Here is a 21727-nt window from a genome sequence, read left to right as displayed (position 1 = left end):
GCTTTAATACTACTAATACTCTCTGAAGAGATGTAATATTTTTGCCCATAATGGTTTGCTTGAACAAAGTAGTCAGAAGTGATCACAAAGCCTCCAAAACTAACAAACTGGCGATGTTTCACCGCTGTAGGGCTGCAGAATGAGGACAGGAAGTGGGGAAGAGTCAAGCACTGTGGTTGATCGAGTTGATCCCTCTTCCAGACATATGCCAGGAGTGTTTGTGTGTGTAATGTGTGTATGCTTTTTGAGAACGTGTGCAGTATTTACACATGAATTTTAGGAGCCAGAGTCAAGCAGCTTTCCAGTCCTCTGATGATATATTCATATCTTCGCTCCCACGTCTTTTCTTCCCTCTAACTGGTCTGGTGGGGCAGCAGCAGCGTCTCTGGGTTAGCTCCCTGCTGTAGGCTGAGCGAGGAGAGGAGATATCCCCTTACACATGTGGGGCTCTGGGGCCACAGTAACCCTTTGGAGCACAGGCTCTCCTGGAGGAAAAGAGAGCAAGGGAAGAGAATAGTTGGATGATAGTGAGGAGAATAGGAACCGGAAGATACTATAGAGGCAACAGAAGTTTACGTACAGAAAAAGCCTGCATACTTAAGAATTGAAACATATTATAACAGCAATGGAAATACAAAAATCATAGTGATAAGGATGAAAGTCAATCAAAAATAGCAAAAAGGAATACTCACACATAATTCAATTACAAAAAAAAAAAGTACTTCACTGAAATGACAGAAGAAAATTGGAGACTGACAGTAGTGGACTGAAACCAAAAGCATTTGTTAGCCTAAGTAATATCCTTAAGTAATATTTTCGATGTTATTGTGCTTTTATTTGTGTTTTTATTTTGGTATTCTCAATTCATTTCCAAGGGTTGTTTTATATAGTAGCACACATGAATGCCATTCATAGCAACAGCCAACCAGTGCAACATTACTTTTGTCATAGCAGTAGGGAGTGCCTAAACCTGCATTCTCTGAATGGCCACCAGGTGGAGACTCCACTTGTTGCTTCCAATAAAATCAGATAATTAATGAATCAGTAATACAGATGAGAAAAATAACCTCATGACCTCGGTAAACATTTTCCTACTGAGTTTCTGATTTATGGGCAATTTCCAAAACCTCTTCAATACAGCTTATTTGAGTTAAATTGAATATAAGCAGGATATTTTTCCGGAACATGCATTTTTAACAAGTTGCACCAATAGACAATAGTCACACATCACTTTTTCCATTGACGTCACGCTCAGGTTAGGAAGTATCTGCAGTCTCTGAGAAAATGGCTAACAAGACATTCTGGTCTTATCTAGTGGGTTATCAAATATTCGAGCATTAAATATGGCCTGACATCTCTCCAGATTTCAGAATCCATTGACTTTGTGGCTGCTTATCAATCAGGAAATGGTAAAATTACAACAATTTGTCAGAAACATAACAACCTGGAACTAAGAAGTTGGACACAATAACACCATTTTACCTTCACGCCCTGGAAAATGGACATGTGAATTTGGTCTATGGCGATCTAACAGTATGGATTGAGGTAGAGCAATGGGTATCCGCTATCTTGTTAAAAAATGTGACTACTGGCTCCACAATGCTGAAGAAGAGGCTTCAAAAAGATTTAGTCGCCAACACCTGTTTACATAATGTGAACTACTAACTTGTTTTGACCTACTTTTGTTAGTGTTATATTTACATTTTTTGTAATGTTCTGCTTTTGCTATAATAATAGCTCTAAATCATTCATCTACCACTGTAGACTGGACACATGTCAGGTCCTGTTCAAGCATCTTGGAATAAAAAAAGTAAATTGTGTTGTTGACCCTTTATACCGAGGATTAAAGTGAAAAGCAGAAATTTTGCCTGGAACTTGTTTCTCTGTGTGATGATCTTGGTTACATAATCTCAAGTAAACACAAATGTTTGAATGCTATTTTCAAATTATTTAGTATTACTCACTGCCTGAGTGGTATCCAGATGTTCTCATGTCATCACTAGCAGGGGCACAGTTCAAAGGAAAAACATGGTGAAATAACAGAGCAAGGTTCGTTTAACCCCTGCCTTTCCAAGGAAAGCATCATCCCCCCCCCCCCTCCGCCCCACACACACACACACACACACACACACACACGGTTCCCCATCGACACAATTACTTACATTACAAAAGAATTCCTTGGAAATTCCCATAAAGTTAATGACACAGAGAGAGGGGGTAAAAGAAAGAGATACAGAAGTGGGAAAAGGTTCTTTTGAACAGTAAAAATAAATAAACAGGTTTGGGCTTATAGCTCGGAGCATTAAACTCCACAGTGGGAATCTTTCCTGGCAGCGTCCCAACATGAGTTGAAAGACAATCCTACTTTAAACACATGCGTAGGAACGTATCATTTGTCTTTCCTCCATTACAGGAGGTCCAGGCTGTTGTGATCTAACAGCTGAGATGGAGCTAACACTTTACAATATGGTACACATATTTTGCATAGTTAGTGGGAAACAAATGGGAAACTAATTACTAGTTAATTAGGTAACCACTAAGTAACTACTTTTTAACCATTAGGTAACCACTAAGTAACCACTGAGTAACTACTTGTTAACCATTAGGTAACCACTAAGTAACCACTGAGTAACCACTAAGTAACTACTTGGTAACCATTAGGTGACCACTAAGTAACCACTAAGTCACCACTAAGAATCCACTAGGTAACCACTAGGTGGCTACTAAGTAATAACTTAGTAACCACAATGAAACCACTAATTAACCACTAAGTTACCACTAGGTAACCACTAAGTAACCACCAAGTAATAACTCAGTAACCACTAGGTAACACTAGGTAATAACTAAGTAATAACTAAGTAACCACTAGGTAACCACTAAATGATAACTAAGTAGCCATTAAGTTACCACTAAGTAACCAGTAATTAATAAACATGTAACCACTAAGTAACCACTAAGTAACCATTAAGTTACCACTAAGTAACCACTAGGTAACCACTAAGTAACCATTAAGTTACCACTAAATAACCACTAGGTAACAACTAAGTAATAACTTAGTAGTCACTAAGTAACCACTAAGTAACCATTAGGTAACCACTTAGTAACCACTAGGTAACCACTAAGTAACCACTAAGTAACCACTAGGTAACCACTAAATAACCACTAGATAACCCCTGAGTAACCACTAGGTAACCACTAAGCAAGCACATAATTATTCTACAAAGTATTTTGTTTTCATTAACAGTATAATAACATGAGGATACACCAGCAACATGTGGTAAAACAGGAAGAGGAAATAAAATTCCCTTTCAAAGTAATATTTCAAAATAACATAAATGTCTCTCAACATGAAGAAGTCAGAATACTTAAATAACCTGTTAACTAATGGTTACCTAGTGGTTACCTAATGGTTACCTAGTAGTTATTTCCCCATTTGTTTCCCATGACCTAATCATTAGCTACTACAGAATATGTGACGAAGAAGTACTCACTATCTACCTATTACTTAGTGGTTACTTAGTGGTTACCTAACTGTTACCTAGTGGTTAGTTTCCATCTAGTTTTCCTCTAACTATGCAAAATGTGTCTACCTTATTGTAAAGTGTTACACTTTTAATTTTCTTTCAGGAAAACTCCTAAACTCCCAAATAACATCATCTATGGTAATTATCCCATGTGTACACATTCAGGTTAAAGCCAAAGTTTCCTGAAATGTTGGGCGTCAAGGTAGATGATATTCTCCATTCATCAGATGGTGTTGATTAAAAGTCCTGGTTCTGAGGGAGCGCATGACTCAGGAAACATCTGTTCAGGTCAGGATACAGGGAATATCTCCTCTGTATTTAATTAATCAAACTCTCTGCCTGCTGAGATTCAAGCAGAAATTACGGCTAATTCTCTGGGGGGGGGGGTTTAATAAGGTTGCTGGTGAAGTAAATCCCAAGTACAGTTTCAGATGCAATTAAACCTTCTTTATCACACTTTACTTAGCAAATATACTGTGTGCTGTTGTCTAGCAGAATATAGCTCTCACTTTGGTTACATTTCTTCATGTATGTATGTATTTTTTCATCCCTTATTTATAAATCTCTATTGTCCATTGAGGGTGACATCCAACACACATACTGAGCCAGCATCACTTTATTTGCAAAATGTGCTCTAAACAAGAATAACACTTCTTTGAAGAGGATTTTCCAGCAACCATTTTTTTCTATAGATTACACTGACTGCTAACTGTTTGTTATGACCATTCATCTGTGTTCGGATAAGAAAGCTCTAAAAAACCAACTGCCCACTACCTGGCCTGCATCAAAAGGCAAACAGAGTAAGCAGCTAGCTGGGGAACATGGTGAAGCATTTAGCAGATTAAGAGCCCAATAATCCCTGCTGTGGAGGGAGGAAACCAAAACATTTAAATGGAAAGTCAGCTTTGGACTCATATTTGTCAAGTGGCCAGAAACACAACTTGTGACACACATTTTTTTTTTTTAAATATGCTTTTAAGTTTTTCCATATCAACGAAAGAGGTGAAAATATGTCAGCGCTGTTTCTCCTGCCCCCAAGTGGACACAAACATTACCTAGAGTTGAGTAAAAGTTTACTTCCAGATTTGTGTTTTTCACCCTAAGATTTCTCAGGACTTAAAGGAACCAGTGAAAATTTAGGAACATTCATAAATTTGCAGTTTTCACCCCTACATGTAAAGCTCACAAAAGCCATGTGTAAAGCTGTGATTAGCATTACTGAAAGAAAATCCTAACCCAGTTCCACCCCAGCCCCATGCTCTCACCCAGCCTGAGATTACTGAGAGAAGATACTTTCTGTTGTTGGCCTCTTTTTTTAAAAACCATGCTCTGTATGTCCATCTGTCATTAGAGCGGCTATTCACGCAGATAAGAGGCCAGTGTAATTGCCGTGCGGATCGGTAGTCACGGCACGCTGATGTTCTGCCAGCACACAATCAAGATGCCTGCTCCAGATTATCACGCTGTAAACAAACTGATGCGGGCCTCTCCCTTAAAGAGCTGTCAGGCCTCTTTCATACGCTGGGATTAGCGTTTAAAACTGTCAGCTGCCAGGGCGAGCTCACTGCTTCTCTCTCGATACTGAAGAGATGTGTGTAGAACAAAAAATAGCAGATAAACAAATACACAAATCCTAGCGCATCGGCACTGCATGTGTGTACTTATGTAAAACATTTCTAGTCCTCTGAAGCTCTTTTTGACTTGGGGAACTCTTAAGTTAACTACTTCTCCCTTAAATGTCAAACCAGTAAAATGTCTGTTTTTGGAAGGCTGTTAAAACTATGAGGGGGAAAGAGACAGCTTTTTTATATGTGTTTTATACTGACAGAGACTGTAACCCGGTGAGTAGTCAACATAAGATAATTGCTCCTGTTTTAACACGTGCAGAATGTTAAACGTGTGAAGAAATAACCACAGGGAGTGTGCCTGCAATAAAAGTCTGCAGTTAACTGGGTTTAGAAATGTCAAGTCAGAGTAAAAAGGGCCCAAAGCCCAAAGTTTCACAACAGCAATGGCAGCTTGTGGAAAACAAACATCTTTCGATGCGTTGGTTTTTGTTGTTTACACGTGTCTCATATTTGCTTTCGACCATTGAGCTTCAATCTGTTCTCTTTCGAAATACAATCAAGCATGCAAATATAGATATAGATTATCTGCACAAATCACCAAACTTAGACCTGTTTGCTAGATATTTTATGTTTGTTTTGATTTCAGTGGATAATTCCCCTTCGCAACCAGTACAAAAGAAAAAATAAATTCTGACCAAAGTCAGTCAGGTTCAGGTTAAACACACACACACACACACACACACACACACACACACACACACACACACACACACACACACACACACACACACACACACACACACACACACACACACACACACACACACACACACAGAGGATGCAGGCAGATGTGAAGCCATTCTCTGACATCATGCACCATAACATAATGGGTCAAGCCTGCATGAGGCAGAAAAGAAAGCTGAGGAAACTGACTTAAACAATGCTGGTATTCAGGAAATGGATACTCGAGCTGCGATAGCCTCTATGTGCACAGCTCTTTGGAAAGCAGACCTTTCAATATTTACTTAAGCCAATGTCTCCTTTGATAGTTCAACCCTGCAGTGACCTAAAAGAGAACACACTGTACTGAGTAAGGTTGGTGCGTGGTATAATGAAGGATGATCATCATCACTGAATAAACTCATGTCACATGATGGCAGGGAAGAGAAAGTAATCAACTTCGAAACAGAATATAATCTATAGAGAAATGTTTTCAGACAAATTAAATGTAGGGTTTGATCATTCTAAGCAAAAAGTGCCAACTGGCATTTAACTACCTGGTACTTAAAAAAGTCTGTTTGAAACCAGCGAAAAACATCTAAATAACAACTAACAAAACAATGAATTATCTTTTCCATCATTAGAATCATTATATTAAAAAAGATCTTGCCACAGTTCCTTTTTTTGATGTAGAAAGTATATTTGAATGAAGAGGATCCCTTGTTCCTATGGACGTGTTTATAGGACACTAAACTTTTTTTCTGGAAGATTTTAGACCCTTTGTTCTCACGCTCGATTGTTCTGTTTGGGTGAACACATGCAGCTCACTGAGAAAATTTCAGGACGTTTTCAAGAGTTTTGTGCAAGTGTGAAAGCACCACAAGTCTATCATAAACTCAGAACTATTAAGTGTTTTACACTTAAAACATTATGACTATGAGTTAACACATTCTTAATAGTGTGAAAAGCCTTCTATTTCTCACCTTAATGAGTCATATTCAGCTTTTAGCTCTTCATGGAAACATTAAGTTTAAGAGCTGTGTTCTCACTATGTAGTACAGGTGTCTTTTGGCCGTGGCTGAGTGTGTGAGGTCTTCATACCTTGTTAAAACGTGAAGCTGCTAAATCAACCGGCTGTTTTTGGGGATTTAGTGTCTCTTAAAATCAAGCCAAAAATAAAAATAAAAAACACTGTCTGGAAAGATAATACGGAGAGTGACTGCTATTGTCGACTTGTGATGTTTAAGCAAGAAAGAAACAGAAAAAGAAAAAGAAAACATTTTTGTTTTGGTGCCCGGATTTACACTGACACCTCTCTTTGTCCCCTCGACTGCAAAACACTCCCACACAAAAATGCAGGAGCAGAATTTCGGGTTAACTCTCTCCTCTGACTTTTGACCTCTCGCCATTCTTGTCAGGGATGTAACTGTCTTGAGTTAATCTAGGTTGTTTCGTCACAGTCCAGTCATCAAACAAGCACAGGCATTCTTGGATGTGGGAGTCAGGGGAAGGGGACATCCAGGATGATTTAACCGCCTCTCCCACAAGCGTGGCTTTGTCTGCCTGCGTGTTTGCTCACATGAAACAGGTCTCATTCTTTTTGTTTCTTTTTTTTTTTTTTGCTGTTGTCTTGTCAGCAGAGAAAAGCTTGTTTGGCTGAATCATGTCCCTGACTAACGCTGCAGTCTAATCCTTGGTCAGACCAAAGACACATGGAAAGTTTTCTTTGTTTATTATATCGACTTTGAGAATCATAGAACAGACACATCTGATTCAAACTGGCAGACAAGCTGGAAGTACATAATGAAGAACAGATTGATAGCCAGTGAGGCCATAAAAGAGCTACAAAGTCATACAGACAGACCTTATTGTATGCCATGTGTTTCATATTTTAGCCAGATCCCCATGAAGTTATAGGCCATAGATCATCCTAGGCTTCCTGCTGCAAGACTTCCATTTTGGGAAACGTGTTGACAGTGTACAGTCACACACACACACACACACACACACACACACACACACACACACACACACACACACACCTTCTTAACAGAGTATGTAGTGAGAACATTTTGGCCATAAAAATGAACACAAACTACACACATTTCCTTTTTCAACAGAATTCCCGTAAACTCTGAATGTTTGCCTTACAATCCTCAAGTCAAAACAGGTTTACATTTACAGATCAATAGCATTGCAGACACAACAGACAGTGGATGCTTTTTCCCTCCCTTCTCCGTGCTGCTTTGCAAGCTGAATATTTTATCACATCTGATCAACATTCCTTTAACTTTTTTTCTCACAGCTTTTCATCTGATAAGCTGCAATCAAACTAGATAGACAGACTAAAGTGGGATCAAATTACCTCTCCGTTTCTCCGAGTGTTTTCAACTTTCCCCCTGGCTCAGACTCAGGGGTTTGTTAGACCACCTGTGCTGTTAAAGCTGTGGGTGGGACCCGCTCAGATCATTACTTTTGACAGCCACTAATAATGGTGCGGGGATTTGGAAAGGATCGCAAGTATTAATAATACTGTAAATCAAACCAAAACAAAATTAAACTCTGAATTCAACCTGAGGCGATGTACTGAAACTAGATTAATAAAACCATGAATATATGAAGTGAGTATAACAAAAAAGAACAATTAAAGCCATTTTGAGTTGGATTTATACATTTCCAATGTTGTTATCACCAAGTGGAAAAGTAGAATATTACCTAAATTGATCTAAGGACTGTCCAAATGTTGACTAGGTCTAAATATGTTAAATAAAATAAATACATTAATAGTGTTCAAATGATATGAAAAAGAGTATGTCGTATTATAGTCAAAGAAATTGAGGCTCCTCTCCCCAAGGAGTACCAGTCCTCTTGTTCTAACAGTAGAATTATAAATCCTGTGCCTCCAGAAGAAGCTTCCCAAAGTCTGAACAAATCTCTACTTATGTAAAAAACTTGTCTGACAGTTAAAAGTCAAACTCACAGTCAGGATATCTCAAACTCTACTCCCTTCTCTTTTTTATTCTTGTGATTTTTCCAACATGATGGTAATGCAAAACCAAATCAGTGACTCACTAACACTTTAGTGCAAATGGTTTGGTATTGGCATTGCTCAGTCATTATTTTTCATTCAGGCTGATGAAACTATTGTAAAAAATGAATGTGTAATGTTAGAAAACAGTCAATTTTATAGCAACAAAAGGTGACAATATAGGAAAATCATCAAAATATATAACCAGGGTTTTGTTCATTAGATACAATTGCTAAAAGAAAATGATGAATTTGATCTAATAAACAAAACTTCATTATTCTAGAGGCAAGTAATCACATACATAATGACATAACATGTTCTAAACGCTCCAAGTCCCAGAGCTTCAAAGTTATGTTTTATATAGTATCAAAACATGTTATAAATGTTTTGTTTTAACGCTGTAAAGCACTTTGAATCGCTCTATGCATGAATGGTGATCCAGAAATAAACGTGCCTTGCCACTTTGGTGGTTGTTTAAAAAAGTTAATGTGTTGTGGTTTATCTACCTTTAAACTTACGCCATTGCAATGTTGAAATAATATGACTGCTATCGAGGCTTTGTTTTTGTGAAAACCCTTTTTCAAATGTCACCTCAAACGTGCCACACCTTCCTTTGCATGCTAAGGTCTAATATCATGCAAAGCTGGTGAAAGAAAGATGAAACACCCGCTGTTTTAACAACCATCGGGGTGCTTTTGTGAAAGATACAGTATTCACTTTCACACAACAATGACTAATGGATATCAGTTACTCTAACCATAAACCATAAAAGCATTTGAATCTTTTGATGTAGATGCTGAAAAGGTAAAGACAGTCTGAGGGTTGGAGGGACTTAACAACAAGACTTGTTTTCATCAACAGCAGAGGGAGAGAGAGAGCGAGAGAGAAAGAGAGCGAGAGAGAGAGTTTTAATAAAAGTGGTGTACATTGTCTCAACTTGTCACTCCTTTTATTTGTGTCTTGCACTGATTGAATCTTTGAGTGCTGTGCAGAATCCCTTTATGATAAGACAGCGTGTTGTTTAATCAGAGCGTTTCTACGAGTCATTGGCAATACACTGTCATGCCATGAGGACATTGTGTTGGGTAATTATAGTAGTTCAAACGCTCCAATATGTTTGCTCACTTTCTCATGTCTCATCCACAATCTGTGCTCTACAGGGTTCTTCTTGTATTGCTTTGAGGTCATTAACGTTCATGTAGGATTATGGTCATGTACACAAAAAAAATCAGATTCGTTCAGAAGAAACAAGTTAGGCACAAAATCCAAGGAGTAACAATCAAGTTTATAGTTCTCCTCATTGATTTTGTTATGCACAAGCAAACCTAAACTAAAAGGGCAGAATCAGGAGAGCATTAGGTGATTCATACTAGGTGTTTCTTGTTGTTATGAAAGGATTTCATTAGAGCTGTTTGGTGGATTTTGGGTGTGTGAGACGAGGCTAACAGGTGAGGCAATAATCGCCCTGGAGTAATTAGCAACATGTTGCCAAAAGAAACAAAACACTGTGGAGTAGCTGGAGGAAAACCACCCAGATCTGAAAGGGGAGGTGTATTTAGAGACTGAGGAGGTGGGCGTGACACAGGCTGAGATAAGTGGCACCTTCGGGTGGTACACAACAGGATAAAAAGTCATATTTCAACACATGTCGACTGTATACTTGCCCCCAAGTTTAAAATATGGCAATAAAATTCTTCTGAATCAGGATGATGGGCACATGGGGTAGCAGGAATGTGCAAAAATTAGGGATATGAAGTTCATGCAGACTTATTATGAAAAATGAAAAAGAATGTGTTGAGAAGTTATGTGCATATAAACACATCCTTGGCTTAAACAATATGTATCAATGTAGGACACTCAAAAGTCTAACCGTGCATGTACAAATTGTTACACAGTGTTTTGTGACAAGTAAAACAAGATGTACAAAAAACATTAAAGTAAAAAAAATCTATTGAACTAACGTGAGTATGTCTGTGTTTACATAATAACTATATGATGAATTAGTAGCTATATAAAATAACCAGTATACACGACCACAGGGAACTAAAAAGGCACTTACTGCAGTCTGTTTCAGTCTAATAACACATTATCAGAGTTCAAGTGTAAGTTTTGTACTAAATTTTCTTGGCTCTTAGTTTCACAATATTACTGATTCTTCTGATCATTTAAGAACAACTTTAAATTCCTGTAATTGTAAAATCAGAACAGCTTCTAATCATGTGTTGCAACAGACAAATGAGCGAACAGGTGAAGATTGTGTAACACAATTAAAAGCTCTACAAAAAAAGTTTTGTGCAAATTTTATTATCCGGGGGGGAAATCAAATTAAATGTTTATCTACAGTATATAACACATGTCATGTACAGGCATTCAAAGCACATGAGAGGTCAGTTTATATCCAGTAGTTGCGTAATCATTCCTGTATTTTGGTATTACAAGGACACAGTCAGCAGGAGTTTTTCCACTTGATATTCTTCAGCATCAAATATATCCTGCTTCACTCGTTGTTATTGCAATTTTTTTTTTTTAGTAATCTAACAAACCTTTCAACATCTACAACTCAGTCAGACTTTGGGTAAAACACTCTACTGCGTGGCTTTATTACAAATGGAGGTTAAAGAACACACAGACACTTCTGCTGTTTTACTGAACTGCTTTTTATGTGTGAACAAATAAGAAAATGAGGTGCAAATTATACGGAAAACACTCAGTGCATCATATCAATCAAACATATATTGCTACATTGAGGTGAAAACATCCCACTTTGGTGCATTTCAGTTTTTCTAATGAATTGGGAAGAAACAAATGGTTATGTTTGCAGAAATGTTTTACTGTTTTACTTTATGTTTTACTAAACATTTGCTACATGAGGCTTTATCTGCCGCCATTTTATACTTTCAAAATGCATGGTAATCAACCTGTGAATTTTTTTTATGTTTTTGGAAAAAACTGGCCCTTCACACCCTTGAGTCACTATGAAAAGAGAAAAGTAGAGAGAACAACCTAAACACCTTAAATATGCAGAGAGGTCGCAGGGTCCCTCTCTGTTACATCCAGTGCAAAAAGTCTAAGTCAAAGTTCAAGATATGCCATATTGACGCCTAAGTTTAGTTCAGTATGTAGTCATGAAGTCTCGTTTCTCTCCCGGCTGATCCATCTGTCGTCTGGGAGCGGCACAGGTCGTCTTCACTGAAGCCTCAGTCAGGTTTTTTAAAGTCTGCCCTTAATTTGAACACGAAAGAAGACCCCTGCAGAAATAAAGGCTTTGATGAGGCGGAGAGACACAGCAGCAAGTTGAGGAGGAAAGCTAAAACTAATAACTAGGTTTACACATCAACTCATTAACCGAGAGCTGTGCCTAGATAAGCACAAACCATGCCCGACCGCCGAAGACAGGGAGGTAATCACCAATGACAAACAAAGACTGTTGGAATGAAGCTGTCTCTTCAGAGCTATGAGTGAGAAATGGCCTTCCTGTTTGTGGAAAGTCAAAACTTACTCAGAGTCCAGAGACAACTTCAGTCCATATCCGTGGAAAAGTTCAAGATAACATGACAGAAAAGAGGGTTTAGTATGTTGTCACTTAAAAAAAAGGATATATGTTGTATCAGAGGGAAACAAATGAGCAGCAATTTCAGCACTTTAGTTTCCGCCATCATAACATTTGTTATTTATACAGACTCAAAAAAGTGTACATTTAAAAAAATCTAAAGGTTTCACTCCATAGAAGCTCTTGCCTAAGTTATTAGTTTAATCCTTATTTATATTAGGCTCAGGTAAAACGATTTAAACGTCTTGTTTATTTTTTTTAGTGGGGAATCCAAAGTGATATAAGTGCTGCTCATTCATAAAGGTCTGGCTACAGTAAAGAGCAGAGTTGCTGTGAGGAGGCAGGAGAGAGGCAGAGACAGAGTGCACTCATTAAACTAACACTTAAGCACAACCAAGGAGTCAGGGTCTTTTACTTACACATATACCACTGGACTCACTCACTGCAGAGTTTACTTCTTCTTCCCGCCTAATGACATATTTTCAGTTTTTTTCTTCTGTGCCTCATTGAACAAAAGACACACCTTTATGTTAGCAAGTGGTTTGACGCAAGTGTGACCCCACCCAGCTAAAAACAAGGTGCATCACTGATTGTTTTGTTTGTTTTTTGCCCGGCCCAGTTAAATAGCTTGAATTGAACTTAGTAGATTGATTTGATTTGTGGTTTACATAATTCCTCCTTACAGCAGTAAACCTGCTTTATTACCATTTTTAAAAAACAAATTTTATTTATGTCCCCACAGGGATGTTGGGACCTAATATACCCTGAGCTCATATCATTTTACTGCATGATAGAAGCCTTAAGAAAAAGCAAAGAATAATAGTTTGATAAATCACTAAAACCCCAAAGAAAGAATCTGGTCACAATGTTATGATTATAAGCGTTGATTACTTTCCACAGATTTAATTAGCCATCTTTAACTCTAGCATCATATGGGAGCAATGTGTAAAAGATAACGGTCCATTGACTAGCCACATGACGTGACAATAGATGTAAGGTTCTGTATTAGGCCCCTTACTGTTTAATTGATACATCAATGATCTATCAGCAGAGTTAAAAAGATAAACCTGCAAATTTATGCTGATGAAGCTGCTACATACACACATACTAAAACAGCTTAGCTAGCAGGATTGTCCATTCATGGCTTCTGTAAAAACATGGCTGTTCAACATGGCAGACTGAGTGGAAAAGGTCATACTCTCACTGTGTTTATGATAGAAAGCTAGTTCTAAGGTTACAGAACCTCAATAAGGTTTACTTTCAGGTGATTCTACACTTATAAAAACATGTGTATTTATTAGTGTCATGATTCCTTTAGGCAAGTGCCCTCTGACTTTCACACACTGGTCATTTACTGTAACACAGAATTTGTTTTTTTTTCTTTTTGTTGTAATTTCAAGAAGATAATTTTTTCAGATATAATCAAATGCTCGCTGTTACCCTGTGTTTCCTGTCTTTGCTATACTAAGCTTAGCTAACATGTTGCAGCTAGCTGTAGCTAGCCCCCTGAACAAGAAATGATAATACTTCTCATCTCTTTCATAAAAAGAATATGTGTAGTTTCACTCAGAAAACTTACTAACACTAACACTGATATCCAAACCATTTTAACCACAACTTTTCGGTATTACATCGAAAACAATCCTACACGTGAGATTTCAGCTGGGAACTGATGTGTGTTTGATTGTGTGTTTGACTCATTTCGTAGTGACTTTAGCTATGCTACTTACCAAACAAGAACATTTACTACTAATTACTCTATTTTGCTGAGTGTCAGGGGATTACACAGAGATAGATAGAGAGAGAGATAGATATAGAGAGAGAGAAAGAGAGAGATAGAGAGATAGATAGATAGATTGATAGAATAGGTTCTACCTCTGTCATAGCATCATCAATCTGTTTCAGCTCCTCGTAGTGGTCACGAGAGTCTCTCAAAGGTTGAACCATGATCTCCTCTATTTGAGGGAAAAGCTGTTGGACAACACAGTGAAAGCATTAGGCCCTAGGCCCACTTGTTTATCAGTTTGTGTATTTATCGAGGAACACTTGTACACACATTATCTTACCTTCATGACAGTCTCAAACATTGGGATGAGAACAAACTTGATAAATCCGATTTGAGCGGTGGGTTTGGTGACTTTATCTCTGTCCATGAAGGGAGCCACGGGGAGACCCTCCGACTTCTCCCTGTCACTCTGGGAGGCACACAAGTGGAATACTTTCATGTTATTCTGAAAAATGTAACACAATCAGCTGTATGTACTCTGTCCTTTATCAGTCGACCTGAAATGTCTTTATTTCAGTCACCTGCATGAAGTACTCCTCCAGCAGGCAGTCCACCCAAGGCTCTGCGACATCAGTTGGCCTCACTTCGTTGGAAATATCGCAGCACTTGATCAAAACCATCTTCAGCTGCAATCATACACACACTTGTCAAAGCGAGCATGCAGTACTCCAAACAAAACCAGGATAAGAAGCCTTATTATCATTAAAGTGGATAACCTTTTTTCAGGACATCTACTGTATTCTTGTATCTACTTTATCAATTACATTAATACAGTCTGTTTGGAAAAGTTGACAGATAAAGGAATGTTGAGGACACATCTTGAATGTGCAGGGCAGTAAACAGCTGACCTTGTCAGCCATAATGTATACGTACACAGGTCACATGCTCTTCATTGGTGAAGTCAAAGTTGTCCACTTTGTGCTTGAAGGAGTCTAGTATCTCCCCGTGTCTGGCCATGTCTGTGGCCAGAATGAGGGTGATAATCGCCTAGAAATATATAAAAAAAAAAACAGCTGAGATTTTTAAATGTGTTTGCCTTAATTTATTTGTTATAACCCACATAGTCTTCAAAGTTACATGTAAATACTAGAGCTTTTCATCTCACCTGTCGGATCTGTTTAAACGCCTCTGGATCCACATTTGCAAAGATGTTGCACTCCGGCAGAGAGAGGATCTGGAAGGCCACGGCACAGTGGTGGTTCTCCAGGGGGGATATGTCGTTGTAGCGCACTGCCAGCTCTGTGCGGGCATTGATTTGGTAACTGATGGATGGATGACACAGGTGAATGCATGGATGGACAGTTCATTCATATAAAGCTTACCTGACAATCCTCGCCTGTCTGAAACCTTTGACAAAAACATGGTGATAATCTGAATGTTTTCATACCTACACTCTGTTCATGCTGAACTAGTTTCACAGTTCATTGACATCAGTGTTGTGCAGAAGATGTCAAAACAAACTGGGGTCAATGGGCATCCGCATTACCCTTTCTTTCAACACCTCTACAGAAAGGACAGTGAGTCTTACGTGTTATTGTAGCCAGGGTGGTCCAGGTCATGACACACTGCAGCTGTCATTAGGATGCCCATATCTGTGAGAGTCAGCTTCTCCTGGAAACACAGTGTAAATGATAAATGTAAATTACCGTAATACAAACGGAAAGATTATTAGTGTGAAAAATTTATTATTTTATTCTACAGAAGTTTGACTAATGTGTCATTGTGTGGGTGGATTTCTGACAGTTTTCTGCGGTGAACATGGAGGATCATTCCCTTGTATAATGAACTTGACATGCATGCATGAACCCTTATCAAAAAGCTTGCATTGTACCTGTAGGTTGCAGAGGTGGATCATCCCATACATCATCTGACTGACGCAGAAACAATGACGGAAGTTGTGAAAAGGGTTGATACGGTAGTTTTCCTGAATTGCCAACTAAAGAGAGAATAATTTTCATTGAGTGAGTGGCTTTTCAAAGTGAAGTAGAGTCAGCCAACAAAGCAGTGTACAAATAAAGTATGCTTCACCAGCCAGCGTTTGAGTGTAATGGGGTTCATGTTGAATTCCTTCACCAGTCCCAAGTCATGGTACATGTACTCCAAACAACTCAGCATCTGCAGCCACAAAAGAAGAGCCAAGAACTGTAGACTCTCTTGGGTTAACATGGAATGGAAACAGCTGATTGAGTTTTTTAGAGGCAATATCAACAAACCTCGTTATGTTCCCAGTGCCAGACATCAAATGTTGGCTTCTTGAGTGCCTCAATAGTCTCCTGAGACAGTGTGTACTGTAATGCCAATAAAGAAGGCCATCAGAACTTCAAAAGACTCTGTACAGATGAATGAAGTTAACTTTATCTAACAGTAATTAAGGTATTACTCCTGGTGGACATACCTTTGGGTAATTGGGGACATCTCGTCTAGGAGTGACCTTCTTTCCGTCATCTGAGAAGTTGTATTTGCATGGACAGTTTACTCTGAATTTAAAGGAGAAGAAAATTCAATCAACAAAATCAATAATTTGTTTTCCTGTACCATTTCACTTATATATCTATAACTTTTTTTATTCACCTGCCACCACCTCTTGAAGTCATCTCATCTCGAAGCTTCTTCAGTTCATTTTTACACCTCTCGATCTCGACCACCTTCAAACCCTCCACTGTTAGAGGACAACAAGAAAGCTAAGTTTCTTGTGTCTTAAGGCAGTGGTTCACCAACTTTTACTACTAGTGAATATTCATTTTTAGCCTTACATTTACCTGGAAGTCCTCTCACAAAAATGTCCATGTTTTGCTAGCAGTGAAAAACAGTTTGCTTGATTTGCTATGATTGTTAAGCCATTGTTAAGCCACCCCGTCATAACTTCAGGCCACCCCTAGGGGTCCCACACCATACTTTGTGAATCACTGGCTTACAGAATCTTTTTCCATTAGCTGAATTTCTTATTTTATGGATGTTTAAAAATTGTACAGGAAATTGCACCACTCACGTTCGACTCTCTTCTCCAGCATTGCTAGCCTGTTGGTGACCTCAGTCTTCAATTCGTTGATGCGAAAAGCTCTGTGATCAGAAAGTGTGATTAGGAAGGGGGGGGGGGAAATGAATGACAAAGATTTCATATGGGCCATTGGCAATTTAAGGACAACATAAGACTGTAATGGGGCCGACAAAATGGTGAAAGATCGTATTGCCTGATTTAACGTGCCTCTGTGGGTAGCAGCATGTATTATCATTGAGAGTCAGTGCTGCCAGGTATGTGTGTGTGAGGTATGTGTGAGAGTAGAACGGCGGGCAGGCTTCAGCAATAACATAACATAACATAACACAACATAACATAAACAACAGAGGTGTTACCTGCTGAACTGATCAGCCACCTGGGAGAGCACGTTCTGAAACATGTCCTCCTTATCTGCAGAGATAATTAAATCCAGGTTATCATCAGCAATTACACTTTTATATTTGTTGTTGTACATGATCTGTTTGTGTCGGTGGACTACAGAAAAATAAAACTGTTGCTCTCAATTTACCTCCAAGATTACCAGTAGACAGAGGGACAACTTTGTACAAAGAGCTGTGAGAGCAGAGGAGAAATGATGACTTATCAGCTGAACACTTTCTGTACATTGCCTCTGCAGAAATTTACATTTTCACCTCAAACATCACGTTTTGCTTTTATTATTTAGTACATAAAGATCCTTAACAGCTTCTAAATTATTATTCAGGTGAGAGTGATATGTCATTAAATAATCATGACCTAAGTTTATTACATTTATTGGGGGAAAGCAGTAAGATGAGGGGAACGTTTGAAAAAGCTAAGATAAGAGAAATCATACAATGTGATAATCACTATAAAAACAAACGTCATCATTCGTTACTTTGGGGAGTTGGTGGGCATGGTGGGATCAATGGAGACCAAGGCCCCTTCTGGGTCTACCATCATGATAGCAGTGTTCCTGAATTGAGAGTAAAAGAAACAAAATATATCAAGAGGAAAGACAGTACGTTCTTAGAACTCTCTTTAATGCTTTATATACTATCAATGAAAATGTTTGAGTCTAGTGAAAGACTGAAGGGCAGCTGAGTTCACTCATCACTTATCCTCGTCAGCATTAGCACGGTTAATGACATGCAAGTGTGAATGCACAATAGTGGTTGCTTTGCAGAATCTTCCCATGGCCATAGATAGGGACTGATGTAATCTCCATAGGAATAAATCTTAATAGATGTACAAAAACAAAAAAGGGAGGAAAAAAACTACCAACCTGGGTATGTTGGAAGAGGAACACAGAAGCTCCTTGATGTCACATGGGCTGCAGTGCCGACTGAACACCACCTGCGGAATCAAAACGGTTCTCAACCTGCTCTGCAACAAGTCTAATGCTCCCTTCATTTATCTTTTTAACTTTAATGAAATAACTGCAGAAGCTCAAGATTTTCATTGATTGAGGGTTAATTCACTGATCAGAGACATTTTTTAAATTAAAACAAACCGTGACCCACAAATTGGTAACAGAGCTATCTGTTTCCATGTTTTGCACAAGCACACCTGCACACAAACAGCTGCTGTGCTTTTGCTTTAAGGCCTCTGTGTTCTGTCAGCGTGGAAAGGATATCAAATTTCATGTCTCTTGTAGACAAATGTGTCACATGGGAATGTAAAGTCGGTTCCTTATTATGGTTGAATGGTAAATGAGTTGGACTTGTATAGCGCTTTATACGTAGTCTTCTGACCACCTAAAACGCTTTTTACACTATTTCACATTAACTCATTTACACCACATACACACACAATGTATTTGTAGTGTACTATACATAGAGGCTGCTACGATAAGTGCCAAACTATTACTATTTCAAATGCATTCTCTCGCTGCTGGCTATGCAGATAGAGCAATTTGGGGTTCATTGTATTGCATAAGTATACTTCAACATGTGACGTCAGGAGCAAGGGATTGAACCCCCAACCTTCCAGTTGAGAGATGACCGTCTCTACAGAGGAACCACCCTCTTGACCAGTAAGGTCAGAGAGAGCAATAAGAAGAAGAGAAGGACAGCTGGACTGTGAGCTAAATTATCCATGCCTGTTATGCAATCAGCCCAGTTTAGAGGCCTTGTTTATTACAGTATATCTCAAGAGAGTATCAAATCTTCCCATGGAGTCCGTGCTAGCCCAGAAATCCTGTTCACAAACTGTGATCTTTCATCTCAAGCTGAGCAGGTGTAGCAGACAAACATTCAGCCTCAGGCCGTGGGCTCGGGGCTCTTGAATAGACATGTGTCATCTCCAGCTTTGTACTTGAACCGCACTCTACATCACCAGATCACCAAGTGCTCCATTTCTTTGAATGTCAGTATGTTAGGAACGCTGAAACATGAGACTCGAGCTTTAAACCATTTGTGACAACTGTTAAAATGTTTTCAAAGCTGTTCCTCTACTCTCATTATGATTGAAAAGCTCACATAAGTAGCCGACATATTATTCCGTTCATGTTTTTTTTCTATATCATCACCGATTTAAGTCTTAACTTGATTAACATGTAAAGATAGAAATAGATCTTGATTCATATTTTCACACATATAATCCAGAGCTTTAACACCACAGTTAAAGTTGTTGACAACAGGTGTTTGATTATGTCAGAAACACCTGTAACACAACCTGCTCTGAATCAGCTTCTAATTGAAGCACCTTCGCAGGTGAGGTGTGTCCACTGGGAAAACCTGCCATGTGATAAGAAGGGATCTTACAAACTGGACTTATTATTTGCTGTGGTTAAAATTGTGTAGAGATGGTTTTAAAATAAAACCCATTAATAAAAATATATTTTTTATCAAACTGGAGAATGCATTTCATTTCGGATTGTCGTATTGCCAAATATTTGAATTTTGTGTTTGATAGCAAATGTAAAATATCAAATGTTTATTTTCATCATATAACTTTGTAAAAACGTTTAATTGCAAGGTAAAAAAAAAATAAAGTAATTGAAATCATTGCATTTGTTATTCATCATATTCAGATTTACGAGACTATGAAATTATGTGAAGTTAACTATATTCTTCTACATCCAACATGTCCATTCTACTCAGCTGAAAACACATTTTAAAAATATGTTTCTGCCAAAATGCTTCATTAACAATAGGAGGGAACATACTTTTACAATAAATGATAAAAAATTTTTTTGTGTTTTTAAGTACTAAAGATCTCTTTAAATAAACCCTGGAACTGGACCCACCTTTTGTATTTTCCCATCTACATCCAGGTAAATGGTTTTAGGGGCGTAGGAGGAGGAGCTGGAGCCCATGTTGACCTCCCTCTCCCCTCTAATGCACCTGAAGAGATTCTGGCTTATAGAGCCCCAATCAGCAAACCTGCAGAGCCGGTAACCAGGGTGTTTTCCTGAGGCGCCACTAAAGAAATGGATGAGGTGAAAACATAATATTTTTTCTCATTCAAGAAGATAGTGCACACATGCTTGATAAAAACACTAAATCACGACCTACGGAGAGATTAAAAAAACAGCATCAGATTATGATTTGCAATTGAACAAAATGTAAATAACAAACTTTTTACTTTTCGGAAATTTCTAGTAAAAAGGAAACAAAAAGGCAAAGGAGTACTGATGCAAAACGTAGAGTAACACACACATATATATATATATAAAGAATAACTTTACAGAGTTTATAAAGCAATAATTATTGAATTGACAAAAATCAACAGCAACAAATGTGTAAAACTCACAGAGTCAGCGATGCAGCTACCCCCTCTGGAAACTGAAGGATAAATCCCAGGTGCTGAGGATGCAGCTGACTCACATGCTCAGAAACAAGCAGACAAAAGAAAGAGCTACAGCAAGAGAGAGAGAGAGAGAGAGATAGAGAGAGAGGATGTGCGTGATGGTGTAGGTGAGGAAGGGTACGTATGAGGGAGTTGAGGGGGCATGGAGTAATATCAATACAACAGACACTCTTAATGGTTTCCAAGAGACGGTTGCTATGGAGAGAAAAAAAAGAAACCTAATGTCTTAAGTGGTGCAGGGCTCTTACCTGCACTGTTCCTTATCTACATAGTCTAATTCACTGGGTATGAAAGGAGAAAAAACATTCAGCTTGATCAAATTTTGAAGCTAAAGTGTGTACTATAGTGTTATCAGATTGAAACCTGGCTTTAAAATTGTATTATACCAGGGTCCTATTGAAAAAAATGATTATTACTTGCCCTAAAGGTCAGCAGGGCACAAACAAAGTGCTGATTATAGCACTCAACGATACATGGAAAATGATATCTTATCAGGGGGGACTCCACTTCTAAACGAGGTGGTCCCTAATTTTGTGTAAATACATTAATTCTGTCACGAATTCTGTATTCAGGTATACATTTGTTTGTTTGCATATCATATTGATTAATATGTATTTTTTTATTTTTTTATGGACATGTTTGTGTGTGTGTGTGTGTGTGTGTGTGTGTGTGTGTGTGTGTGTGTGTTTCTGTGTGTGTGTGTGTGTGTGTGTGTGTGTGTGTGTGTGTGTGTGTGTGTGTGTGTGTGTGTGTGTGTGTGT

The 21727-nt window shown here is 38.4% G+C and overlaps 1 protein-coding gene across 3 annotated transcripts; it reads right to left on the bottom strand.

The window, feature by feature from the left end:
- Positions 1-11124: 11124 nt before the first annotated feature.
- On the bottom strand, positions 11125-21072 carry pde9ac (phosphodiesterase 9ac). 3 transcript variants are annotated; one of them, XM_020654841.2, is made up of 20 exons: positions 20910-21072; positions 20404-20578; positions 18439-18509; positions 18052-18129; positions 17704-17747; positions 17531-17585; positions 17166-17236; positions 16748-16835; positions 16572-16653; positions 16390-16464; positions 16205-16291; positions 16008-16112; positions 15705-15787; positions 15282-15438; positions 15050-15163; positions 14698-14802; positions 14457-14585; positions 14266-14361; positions 12810-12892; positions 11125-12088 (listed from the first exon to the last, which is right to left on the bottom strand). In XM_020654841.2, exons 2-19 carry the CDS (start codon positions 20470-20472, stop codon positions 12842-12844), a joined length of 1560 nt encoding a protein of 519 aa, XP_020510497.1. In that variant the 5' UTR covers positions 20473-20578; positions 20910-21072; the 3' UTR covers positions 11125-12088; positions 12810-12841. The 3 variants fall into 3 exon arrangements, with proteins under 3 accessions (XP_020510497.1, XP_020510510.1, XP_020510503.1); XM_020654854.2 differs by having other exon boundaries at positions 12810-12886; XM_020654847.3 differs by lacking the exon at positions 12810-12892.
- Positions 21073-21727: the final 655 nt, after the last annotated feature.

The sequence above is a fragment of the Labrus bergylta genome, chromosome 11, assembly GCF_963930695.1.
Source record: "Labrus bergylta chromosome 11, fLabBer1.1, whole genome shotgun sequence".
NCBI classification, from domain to species: domain Eukaryota; kingdom Metazoa; phylum Chordata; class Actinopteri; order Labriformes; family Labridae; genus Labrus; species Labrus bergylta.
The sequence above is the reverse complement of the archived record's forward strand: the minus strand, read 5'-3'. Positions and strand labels throughout refer to the sequence as shown.